Source organism: Rana temporaria, chromosome 6, assembly GCF_905171775.1.
Source record: "Rana temporaria chromosome 6, aRanTem1.1, whole genome shotgun sequence".
In the NCBI taxonomy this organism is placed as follows: Eukaryota; Metazoa; Chordata; class Amphibia; order Anura; family Ranidae; genus Rana; species Rana temporaria.
The window spans coordinates 124,240,593-124,252,395 of record NC_053494.1 but is presented as its reverse complement, the minus strand read 5'-3'; the positions used below and the strand labels follow the sequence as shown (position 1 = coordinate 124,252,395).

At 45.8% G+C, this 11,803-nt stretch overlaps 1 protein-coding gene across 2 annotated transcripts in view; it reads left to right on the top strand.

Moving 5' to 3' along the window:
* The first annotated feature begins 1,696 nt into the window (after nucleotides 1-1,696).
* The window catches only part of LOC120943769, a 39,790-nt gene continuing 29,683 nt past the window's right edge, over nucleotides 1,697-11,803 (top strand). The window contains exons 1-3 of one of the 2 annotated variants that reach the window (XM_040357309.1): nucleotides 1,697-2,133; nucleotides 3,094-3,165; nucleotides 5,994-6,096. In XM_040357309.1, coding sequence (XP_040213243.1) covers nucleotides 3,131-3,165; nucleotides 5,994-6,096 — 138 coding nt within the window. In that variant the 5' untranslated portion in view covers nucleotides 1,697-2,133; nucleotides 3,094-3,130. Of the gene's footprint in view, nucleotides 2,134-2,203; nucleotides 2,381-3,093; nucleotides 3,166-5,993; nucleotides 6,097-11,803 lie in introns of those variants that run through there. The other variant, XM_040357311.1, reaches the window with a different exon arrangement.

Genomic DNA, 11,803 nt, shown 5'->3' with positions numbered 1-11,803 from the left:
TGCCAAAAAAATCCTACAAAAATTACACTTATCAAAAACAAACAACTACTATCTACTACTCCTCCAACACTTCTCTATCACACACAACTTACCAAAAAACACTGACAAACTAAGAGCAGAAGCAAATTGCTCATGGAAGGGAACACAGGGAAATACTTTTGCAAATGAAGTGTGTTTGACTGGAGCTAGTTAAGCACAGGGCGATCCTCAAACTAAGTACACTTGGCCTTTTACCTATCTCACTGATTGCGCCAAGCAAAGTTCTGCACATGCGCAGTGAGTAGCAGATTCCTGCGCGCATGCGCAGTACGGCCGGACCTTCATTTGCATGGGGTCACGGCTCATTACAATGAAGCACGCCCACTTCCTTCCCACTTGCCATAACCCCGCCTTACGCCTCCGAATTTAGGTTACGGCAGGCGCAATTTTGTGCGCAAATGCGCTGTGGATACGGCAATTACGACACCAACTTAGGGCGCCGTAACTTAAATGACATAAGTTTGAAAAAACTTATTTTGCGCCGCTGGCTGTGGATTTGGCCCAATAATTCTAAGATGGCCCTACTGGGTAGTGAATCCAAATCACCAGTGCTGCAAGAACACACAATTGTGCAAATATATAAGTAAACAAACTAATTCCATATAACAATCAATAAAAACCATCCAAAAACATGGCTATGAATGAACATTTTATTAATAATTATATAAAACTTGTTTATTTATTTATATATTTGTACAATTGTGTTTTTTTTTTTTGCAGCACTGGTGATTTGGATTCACTGAGACAGTGGAGCTGTGGGAAAGGGGGAGGAGGGGGAGGCTGAGAGATGACGAGAGAGACTGCTAGCCCTACCTTTCATGCCTGTGTGTTTCCTTTGATCCTTCCAGCAGCTCCCTGGCAGCGTGCCCGTCCTCTGGGTCCCCAGTCAGCCTGTTCCCCGGGCCTCATTTCACTGAAGAGGAAGTTAAAGCAATCCCCGCTCTGGAGGCACAGGAGATGCTGCGCCCGCCGCTTCTTGCCTCTTGGGGGGGGCGGGGTCAGGGGGGAGATGTCAAGGAGGAGGCGGCCGTGGTTGAACTATTTTCCCGACTTCCGGGCTTTCAGGCCTATCTGTCCTCGGCTGGGCCCCTCGCTGATTACTGCCAGGAGAGAGATCCCCCTGCTGATGGGGGCCGCTGCGCGGGCCACATGACAAGGCCTGGCGGGCCGGATTCGGGCCTTGTGTTTGCCACCCCTGTTCTAGTATGTTATAGCATTACTCAACAGATAATATTTGTCTATATACCTGTCTGTTTACTTGTCTGTTTAATTCTGTTATAAAATGAAAATATTAATAAAAAACTATTGAACAAAAAAGGTTGGGGTTGTTGGTGCAGGTTTGACCAACCCCCCCCCCCCCCCCCCCCAAAAAAAAGGAGCACCAGCTGCCACTGTTCAGCTCACATTGTATATGGCTGTTAAAGATGATGAGCAAAAATGCTGTGGGCATTTATACCTAGAGAAAATTAAAAAAAAAATTATTTGTGTGCCTACCTTAAATTGCAGTGGTTAATGTGATACAAATTATAAATCTGATAAACCTAGCTTAACAGTACAATTAATGTACTGAATATAGAAAATAGATTTGTTTTTAAATTGATTTGCAAATCTTGACATAAAAAAAGCAATTAGATTAGACACATACCTGTAAATAAATACATTCAGAGGTATAATGTTCCATGAAAAATACAGCACAAGAACACATTATCAGCTATTAACGTGTTAAAATACATATTGCAGTGTTTCCTTCAATGTTAAAAAGCTAGTTCAATACATTTAGCAATGAGAGCTTGGCTTCTATGATAAATAAGTGTTTTATGGTTAATCGTGTCACTTAACATCTGATCCGGTTCATATTGTAACCCTGACATCATCACGTTTCTTGTATTACTTTTACGGGAAATATCTAATTATTTTAATTGGGGTTTTGTACTTCCAGGCTTAAATATGAAGGTCTTCATTTGCTTCCTCAGTTCCTATGGAAACATATGGTTTCTACAGCAACAGCAATTGCTTTGTATTACCTAACCCTGGGAAAAATACAGTGTCTATGGAGCAGAGCTAAAATTTCCTTTTGAATGAGGATCAAGGAAGGTACTTTAATTATTGAGGCTATGTATTACTAATTAATGCACGTTTGATTAGTCATGTTTTCACAGTCTACACTTTCAGGCACTTTCAGGTACACTACAAACAGGCTTTTGCCACAAAGGCATATGTAATACTTAGGGGCACAGCAGTTTAAATACGTCTTACAATTACAAGGAAATGCAATAATTTTGCAATTTAACTTTTTTGGCATAATTAACGACAGAGGAGACAGGAAGCCAAAGAAATTAAGGTAGGAGACTGCAATGACATTTAAACTTTAAGGTCGGTGACAGGTGAATTTATGTAATGTAGTAGAAAGGACGTTAGTCAAGCTTACACACATATAATGATATTGTTGTTAAAATGGTTCATCGCAAAAGTCGATATTAAGTTGCTTACTGTCTTTACCATTTTGTCAGCTATTGTTCATATACATGAATGCAGAAAAGTAAAACATGTAATCCTGTACAATTCAAGCAAGCTATATCTTTATACCTGACTGTGTTTTTTAGTTCTAATTGTACAGGAGTTTGTTTTGTGACATGATAAAAACACGTGAAACTGTTTTTTTTTTTTTTTTTTTAGATCAACTAATATCTAAATCTGAGTTTAATGGTATTTAGTTTGCTGAAGTACTGTGCATCTTAAGCAAATTGTAATTTTTTGAGGAATAAAATACAAGTTTTACCTTTTTCATATATATTTTTTTTGTTTAAATGTACTGGCAATCTACTTTTTTTGTCTGTATCCCAGTTGGACATATTTAGTATTACTTCCTGTCTTGAAAGAAGAGAAATTTCCCTAAAATAAATAAAGACAGCAATAAAAACAGGCACATTTTTTTTCCAATTCCCAGAACGGTAATAGAAAATAATAAACACCTTTTTTACCCTATATTTTTTTAGGACAATTTACAGCACATTTAAATAAAAGTAATTATGTATTACTTTGTATATTTTTAAGAATCATCACCACAAAACAATCCTGGGGACTGGAAGACATGGAGAGAACCAGTCCTGTGGGGGATAAGAAGGAGTAAGTAAAAATGCATTTTTGTATATTTTCTTCCATCAAAGGCATAACTGCTGCATTGTCATGTATGTCATGGCATGTTTTATGACATCTGTAAAAACACAAGTTGAGATAAGTCATTTGTTGAATTTCATCACTCTCAAGCTACAGTAGAATAGGGGAGAGTGGGGAGAAGGGAGTAGTGGCTGAAGCTACACCCCGAATATCTCCACTCAAAGGGATTTCCTGGACTATCTCGGTACTGGTAATAACAAGATACAATGTAGTATATATAAAATAAATTGATTTATTGAAAAAATCAAATATACAATTGACACTGTTAAAATTGAACAAACAAGAAACAGACACTCAGGGGTCCCCCAAGAGACTGACAGTCTGTTTCTTGTTTGTTCAATTTTAATAGTGTCAATTGTATATTTGATTTTTCCAATAAATCAATTTATTTTATATATACTACATTGTATCTTGTTATTGCCAGTACCAAGATAGTCCAGGAAATCCCTTTGAGTGGAGATATTCGGGGTGTAGCTTCAGCCACTACTCCCTTCTCCCCACTCTCCCCTATTCTACTTTAGTAATTTGAATGATGGTACGTTGTTATTTTCTTCTATGTTCCTTAAGTGAAGCCATACTCCACTTTTTGCACTCTCAAGCTACAGTAATTACATACAACACATATCACCATTTGTAATATCTGAAGTATAATAGTAAAACAAAATAGGCACAACAAAGTTAGCAACTACCAAATCCTTCCTTACTTTAACCAAAACAAAAAAACGTTTTGCCTTTAGAATTACTTCTATGTGCCAGGTAAGTATTATTAATAATACAGAAACGTTTGAGGACCAGGTTCACATGATGCATTGTGGTTAATTGCATTGTTTTGAAAAATTTAGCTTTACCCCTGATGAAGTAAAAGAGTGATTCACCAGTCTCAGTCTACATGGATCAAAGAAGATAAATTGCTAAAGGTTATGGAATACTATTTCTATATGTGATGTTTTCTACAAAAAAATCCACTGTTAAACATTTATCTGCCTATGTTCAGGGTCGATCACTTGCATGTGATTGATGCATGAGCGATTATATCTGAGTGGGTGCAATTGGCTGCAGGAGCTGGAAGCTTCCCATTACCTTTAATGGTGCTGCCTCTGGCAGCTAATTGACAGACCCTTGCTGGGAGGAATTAGATACAATCAGGCCCCATTTGTACTATGACTTGCGACCCCAGGCATTGTCCATAAGCACCCTATTTTTTCTTATTGTCCCACTGCACACATAGTACGGCCCATTCTACAGGGCCGTCTTTAATATGGTTTGGGCCATGGGCAAAATTCTTTTTGGACCCCCCTCCAATGCAATTTTTCTCTTTACCCCAATATCTCAAAAAACAGACAGTCAGACACACACATAAAATTAGCTAAAAAAAAACTTTGCAGACCCCTTCACAACATTCCCACAGTGTCCTCCGTTCCCTTTCATGTCACAACACTCGATTACATTGCAGCCTCTTCACATCACAGCGCTCCATTACATTGCAGACATTTCCACATTATAGTGCCCCTTCACATCACAGCGCCCCCATTACATTAGAGTCCCCTTTGTGTCATAGTGCCCCTTTACACATTACAGCACCCCAATTACATTGTAGCCATTGTCTCATCACACATTCACATGTATGTATTTTGGCGGCCCACATTTGCACAGGCACAGTAGCTCATTAATTTGAATGGGCTGTCATGCCTGCATTTCCTGCAGAAAAAAAGGTGCATGCAGTATTTCAAAATGGCAGTGGCCTTGAAATCCATTCTGCTTTTGCACCAGGCGACTTACCTGCAGTTCCTGCACACACAAATGCACTGTTTTTAAATGCGTGGCCTAAACATCTAAAAACTTAGCAAGTTTGCCCATGCCGGAACTGCAAATAAGTCACATGGTGCAAAAGCAGAATGGACAGACAGTGCTGTATTTCACTGCTTGATGGGCATAGGTGTGCACAGCCTATTACATGATGCATGCACATTTTTTTTTGTGTGCAGGAAACGCAGGCTGCTGTGCCGTGCGCAAATGTGGGCCTGCAAAAACACATACTTGTGAACCAGCCAGGCCCAAAATAAGCCCATCAAGCAGTTAAATACAGTAATGCCATGTGCTGTAATGCTGTGTGCTCTGTAATAAAAAATACAGCCACAGCCTCACTCAGCCTGGACTGCAGGTCAGCATTATTAAAATCTGTACACATGGAGAGCCAGGATAGGAGGAAGAAGACCTACCTTGTCCTCCTGGCCAGCTCAGCTCTAATCAATTCTCCACAGTAGTTTCCCTTGACCATCCAGCACTCTGACAGCACTCCACTCCGTGCTGCACTTTGCGGGCTGATGCTGCGGCTGCTTGTGACAGACTGTATGGGGATTTTCAGAGCCGATTATGTGCCGATTTGCAGGCAGCACGCGGGCTTAACTGGCGGCTCTGCTTTGGGCCCCTAACAGTGACAGGACCCTGGGCTGCTGCCCCGTTTTGCCCTGCGGTAAAGACGGCTATGCCATTCTATTAGTATTTACAGGCGCTACTATTGAAGTATATGGAGCCAAAAATCCTGAATACGCTCAAAAAAGCTCATGTGCTTTTCTGAGTGCAGGTTGTAGAGCGCCAGGCGATTAAGCCTACAATTGTTAACAGAGACAATTAGAAAGAATGAGAATATGCATATTGTGCCAAGTCAGACATAGGGAAATGAACAGAAAAATTATGTGAATGGGGGCTTACTCCAAAACTTACAAAACTTACTACCTGTCAATTGTTACTCACCATTATTTTTTATATTTTTACAGTGCAATTATTTTGCAACATAAAACAGGATGCATAGAATTTTCTCAAGATTGTAAAGAAAAAGAAATTAACTATGCGGAATCCCTAGAGCCACCATCGATGCAGGTATAGTATACTGTATTTCTCATTAGAAATCATAGATCTTAGGGGGCGTGGCCTGGAGCAGCATGTGAGCAGACGTCTTTGCTAGCAGCTCCGAGATCCCTCTGAACAATCCTGCACCATCCTGCTAATCTGTCCTCTAAAACTGACTACTAACCTTGCAATTTCCTTGGGGAAGCCCCTGGGATACTTTTCAGAGGATTCTGGTGGATGGGAAGGCGCAAAAAGCAGCCCGCGGCCAGGATGAACATCACCACGCGCTCCGGCCATGATGGCCGCCGCAGCGCTGCACCGCTCTCCTCATTGGCATCCACGCCGGAGCTTTTTGCAGAGGACCCTGAGACGTCTCCCCCACCCTCTCCCGGGACCTCCACTACACCAGCGCTGCCTGCTCCTGGATCACCCAGCGAGGATGGCCTGGAGGACGGCCCGGAACCGGAGCCCACGCTGTTGGAGGTCCTCAAACTCATGAAGGTAAATCACTCTGACACTATGGGGAAGATGGAAGAGCTAAAGCTGGACATTACTATAATGCGCCAGGACATGCATAAGATGAGGGACCGGGTGACAGAGACGGAGCGCCGCATTAGTGACCTGGAAGACACTGTAGGCCCAATCCTTCCTAACATTAAGGCCCAGCATACAAAACTCCGGTCATTAGAGGACAAAATGGACGATTTGGAGAATCGCTTGCGCAGAAATAACCTGCGCTTGGTGGGCCTTCCTGAACGGGTCGAGGGATCCGACCCGGTTGCTTTCCTGGAGAGTTGGTTCACCCAGGAATTTGGGAAAGACTGCCTGTCCCCCTGCTTTGTTCTGGAGCGGGCCCATAGAGTGCCTGGCAGGCCGCTGCCTGCTGGAGGCCCCCCTCGCACCATGATCATGTGCCTCCTTAACTATAGGGACAGGGACTCTATCCTGCGAGCTGCCCGAATCAAAGGGAGCCTGAAGATCAACAACGCATCGGTGTCCCTCTTCCCCCGATTACTCCCCTGCTGTCCGGGCCTCCAGAGCCAAGTACCAACATGTCAAGCAGAAGCTGAGGGAGAAGACCATGCAGTATTCCATGTTATTTCCCGCGACGCTGAGAGTAGTGCACCAGGGTCAGGTGCATTTCTTCCAAACCCCAGCCAACGCTTTGTCCTGGTTCGAATCCCTGCATCAGCCTGGCCGTGTGTCTGACAGGGCACCCGACACCTTATTCTTCTACCTATCTGTTTTATTTTCCACCTTTTTTTGAGGTTCCCAGGGGTTTTCTCTCCCTTTTTTGGTTCTTTTCTTTTTGTTTGTTTTTTTGAGGGGGGCACCCCGCTCCACTGGAGAGCTCCTGGGACACAAGGTTTCAGATAATTGCTGTGGCAAGAGGACACAGATCTCAAAGGCAAATTGTGCTGCTACTACTTGCTAATAACTGTTCTGTTTTCTTACATTGCATTAGCTACTATGCTAATTGACTGTTACTATTGAGTTTGCTGGCTTGTCTGCGGAAGGCCATGTTCCTAGCATTTACATGCAGTTCGGGGGTAAAGCCAGCCCCTTGTTTCTGGGGTCTGGCAGGGGTTATGTGTGTTGGGCTGTTGCCCATACTGTGTATGCTTGGGGGTGTGTTTGCAGTGTTGTATGAGGTGATGAGTGTGGTGTGTCTGTGTGTGAGTGTTCCTGGCCCTCTCTCTACCCCCCCATATGCCATGATTGGGAAATTGCTGATTGATTTGCTTATGTGCTATGTTATTTTCAATGCTTTAACATGTCGGTGATAAGATGTATCTCATGGAATGTCAGGGGGTTAAACTCAAAATTCAAGAGAGCCTTATTGTTTGACTTCCTCAAGGTGCACAACCCCCATTTACTATGTCTGCAGGAAACGCATCTACTGGGGTCAAAGGTAATGGCACTGAACAAATGTTGGGTCATGCACGGGTATCACTCCACCTACTCTAGTTATGCACGGGGGGTGTCCGTTTTGGTAAGGAAGGGCCTCCCATTTTCCTGTGAGAGGGTGATGTCGGACCCCAAGGGTCGGTATGTCTTTCTTCAATGCACGGTGCATGCCACACCGCTGTTGTTGGTAGTGGTGTATGCTCCCCCCCCTGTCACGGCAGATCTTTTTACAGACCTGAGTGTACAATTAGCCACCCTCCCGGTGAGGGCTACTCTTATAGTGGGGGACTTCAACTCGGTGCTCGACCCGGCTCGGGACCGCTTGAGGCCCATCCAGTATGACTCTAAGCTGTTTAGCCAGTGGTGCTCCACCTTTGGCTATGTGGATCTATGGAGGCTCAGCCATCCCGGGACCCGGGAATATACATGTCAGTCCCGTACGTACCGTACTCTTTCCAGGTTGGACTATGCATTGGGGACCCCTGACTTGCTTCCCAATATACGGACAGTTTCCCATTTACCCCAGACACTGTCAGATCATTCTGCCCTTTCTATAGAGATGGTGATGGGACACAGGCCCTCCTTTCGGGTGTGGCGGCTCAGTCCTCTCTGGGTCTCCACTCCTGAGTTCCAGGAGCCGGTCCGGCAAGAAATGTCCCACTATTGGGGGGATAATGCTGGTACGGCTTCCTTTGGCCCCACATGGGATGCTTTTAAGGCATCAGTGCGGGGTTCATATATTTCTAATATTGCCCAGCACAGAAGGTCCTCCCGGGCTGCCCTTTTGGCCCTGGAATCCTCCCTGGAGAACGCCAGGGCCCAATACTCTGCGCTCCCCACCCCGGATTCCCACGGGGTCCTGGTGGGGGCGCACAGGGCTCTGGACCTTCACAGGGTGGAGGTGACGCGGAAGCAGCAGTTGTATCTGTCGGCCAGGCTACTGGAGCACAGTGGTAAGAATGGTAGGATGCTGGCTTATCTCTCCCGCACGGAATATGTGGATCGGACGATACCTCAGATTCGGTTGTTGGATGGCTCTGTCACTTCGGACCCCTTAGTTATAAACCAGACCTTTCAGACCTTCTATGAGAACCTATATACCGCCCCGCCCCCCCCGGACGAGGTGGATACATTGGGATTCCTTGAATCTCTCCAATTCCCGATCCTGGAAGAATCACACGTAGCGATTCTGGACAAACCCCTTACTGTAGAGGAGGTCACTGAAGCTATTTTTTCACTCCCCCCCAATAAAGCCCCTGGGTTGGACGGCTTACCTGCCGAGTGGTATAAAAATTATGCAGAGGACATGGCGCAGAGGTTGCACTCCTTGTTTGGGCAGGCGCTGCAGGAGGGTGAGCTTCCCTCCTCCATGTGTGAGGCCCTGATAGTGGTGCTCCCTAAGCCCGACAAAGATAAGCTGTTATGTGGGTCGTATCACCCCATATCCCTATTAAATAGTGACGTAAAGGTGCTCGCCAAAATTCTGGCCCTGAGACTGCAGAAGGTTATTCTTCACCTTATTCATAGGGACCAGGCAGGATTCATGCCTGGGAGGAGTACGTACGATAACATCCGACGTCTCTACCTACACATTCACATGGCAGAGTCCCTTAAAAGAGGTGGCCTGGTGCTGTCTCTAGACGTGTTGAAGGCTTTTGACACGGTAAACTGGTCCTTCCTGTGGGAGGCCATGCACCGGATGGGCTTTAGCGCCCAATTTATTCGGTGGGTCCGTTTGCTCTATACCAACCCTAGAGCCAGGGTGTGTACTAACAGAGATGTATCTGCTGCTTTCACTCTACAAAGGGGTACCAGGCAGGGCTGCCCGCTTTCGCCGCTCCTGTTCGCTCTGGCCATTGAGCCACTGGCTCTGGCGGTGCGGCAGACGGCGGAGGTGGGTGGCATCTGTTATGGCCCCCTCTCGGAGAAAATCTCTCTCTACGCAGATGATGCCCTAATTTACCTGGATGGCACGGAGCGGTCTTTTGTATCCCTGATGAGCGTGGTGGAGGAGTTCGGTGAGGTCTCTGGGCTGAGGGTGGGGTGGGAGAAATCGGTGGCATTCCCTATAGGTCCTACACTTGACTACTCTTACCTCTCTAGATCTAAACTCTCCATTCAACCTACTTTTAAATATTTGGGGATTTATATTAATGCGGACATGGCTTCTTTTGAAACTCTTAACGTCACCCCAATCATGTCCCATATGGAGACCAGGCTTAAAACCTGGGCTTCTCTACCACTTAATCTCATAGGCCGTATAAATATCTTTAAGATGATTTACCTACCCAAGTTTTTGTATGTGTTCCGGGCATCCCCGGTTTTTTTATTGAAGAAACTTTTTAAAAAAATTGACTCGCTCCTGTTCACTTTTCTGTGGCAGGGGTCAAGCCCACGGATTGCCAGGGCCTCTCTCCAGGCTGCGAAGCTGGATGGGGGTCTGGCGTGTCCCAATTTAAGACAATACTTTATAGCATCTCAGCTCACATATGTCTATGACTGGTTCCTGGAGGCCTCTCCGTCCTGTTCCACCGCTCTACTGACCGCTCTGGAGGGCTCCAGGGACTCGCTGGTTGATGGCCTACTTAGGTCAAGGGCTGGGCGGTGCTCCCGGGACTCCCCGATTGAGGTTAGCTGGTTGGCCTGGCATGAGGGTAATGGGGTGCTTACTGATGCGGGTGGGGTGTCTCCTAGGGCTCCCCTATGGCAGAATTTGAACTTCCCTGAGCTCCTGGGCCACCCGGACTCCGGGTGGTGGACCCAATTGGGGGTCACACGAGTTTCGCATGTCTTTGTTCAGGACAAGCTTATTTCCTTTGAGGATTTGAAGGTACGCAGTGGGATAACGGATAATGCTCTATTCAGGTATATGTCACTCCGCCACGCCATACGGTCTCAGTTTGAGCCAGGAGCTCACGGAGTCGCCTCTAGAGGCACTCATGTCTTATTCAGATTTGGGGAAGCTGGTTACGACATTTTACTCACGCCTTCAGTCGAAAGGGGTCAAACCCTTCCTGAATGCTCAGCGGAAATGGGAGGTAGATATTCCAGGGCTGTCCGAGGAGGGGTGGGAGGAGGCCTCGGAGGTTTGTTTTCTTGATTTGATTGGGTCCAATGACCAATATGTACAATTTAAATTTATTCACCAGCTACACTACACTCCGGCCAGATTGGCCCGTATGGGTTTGAATACCAGTGCCTTCTGTCCTCGGTGTGACTCCACCGAGGCCGACTACTTACACATGTTTTGGTCATGCCCTGGTGTGACAGCGTACTGGAGGGAACTGTTTTCCTTTTTTGGGGACACTCTACACTTCACGGTTCCGCTCACCCCAGAGGCCGGGTTGTTAGGGGTGCTTAATGACTCTGTACCTACAACGCATGCTCGGACTCTGTTACGAATAATTTTGTTCTATGCCAGAAAACTGATATTGTTACAATGGAAGAGTGCGTCCGCTCCGGACATTCAAATGTTGTATCGTATGGTGAATAAGGTTTTACCCATATTTAAATGTATATATAAAGGCAGGGCCTGCCCTAAGAAGTTTGGCAAGATCTGGCAACCTTGGCTGGATATTGCTGACTCCTTCTGGAAGGATACCCCACTTTCTCAGCCATAAAAGGATTAGGGGGGCACGGCTCTGGGTGCTCTGTTGATTGTTGGGAAGACGGGGGCGGAGGGTCTGGGTGTGGGGGGGGGCTGGGGGTTGGGTCGGACGGATGATTGAGGGTGTGAGAGCGTGTTTGTGGGTGTGTGTGTGGGAGTGTGTATGGGTTATGGTTGACCTAAAAAAGGTAACTGTTACTCGCGGCCAGGTTCGGGCCGACT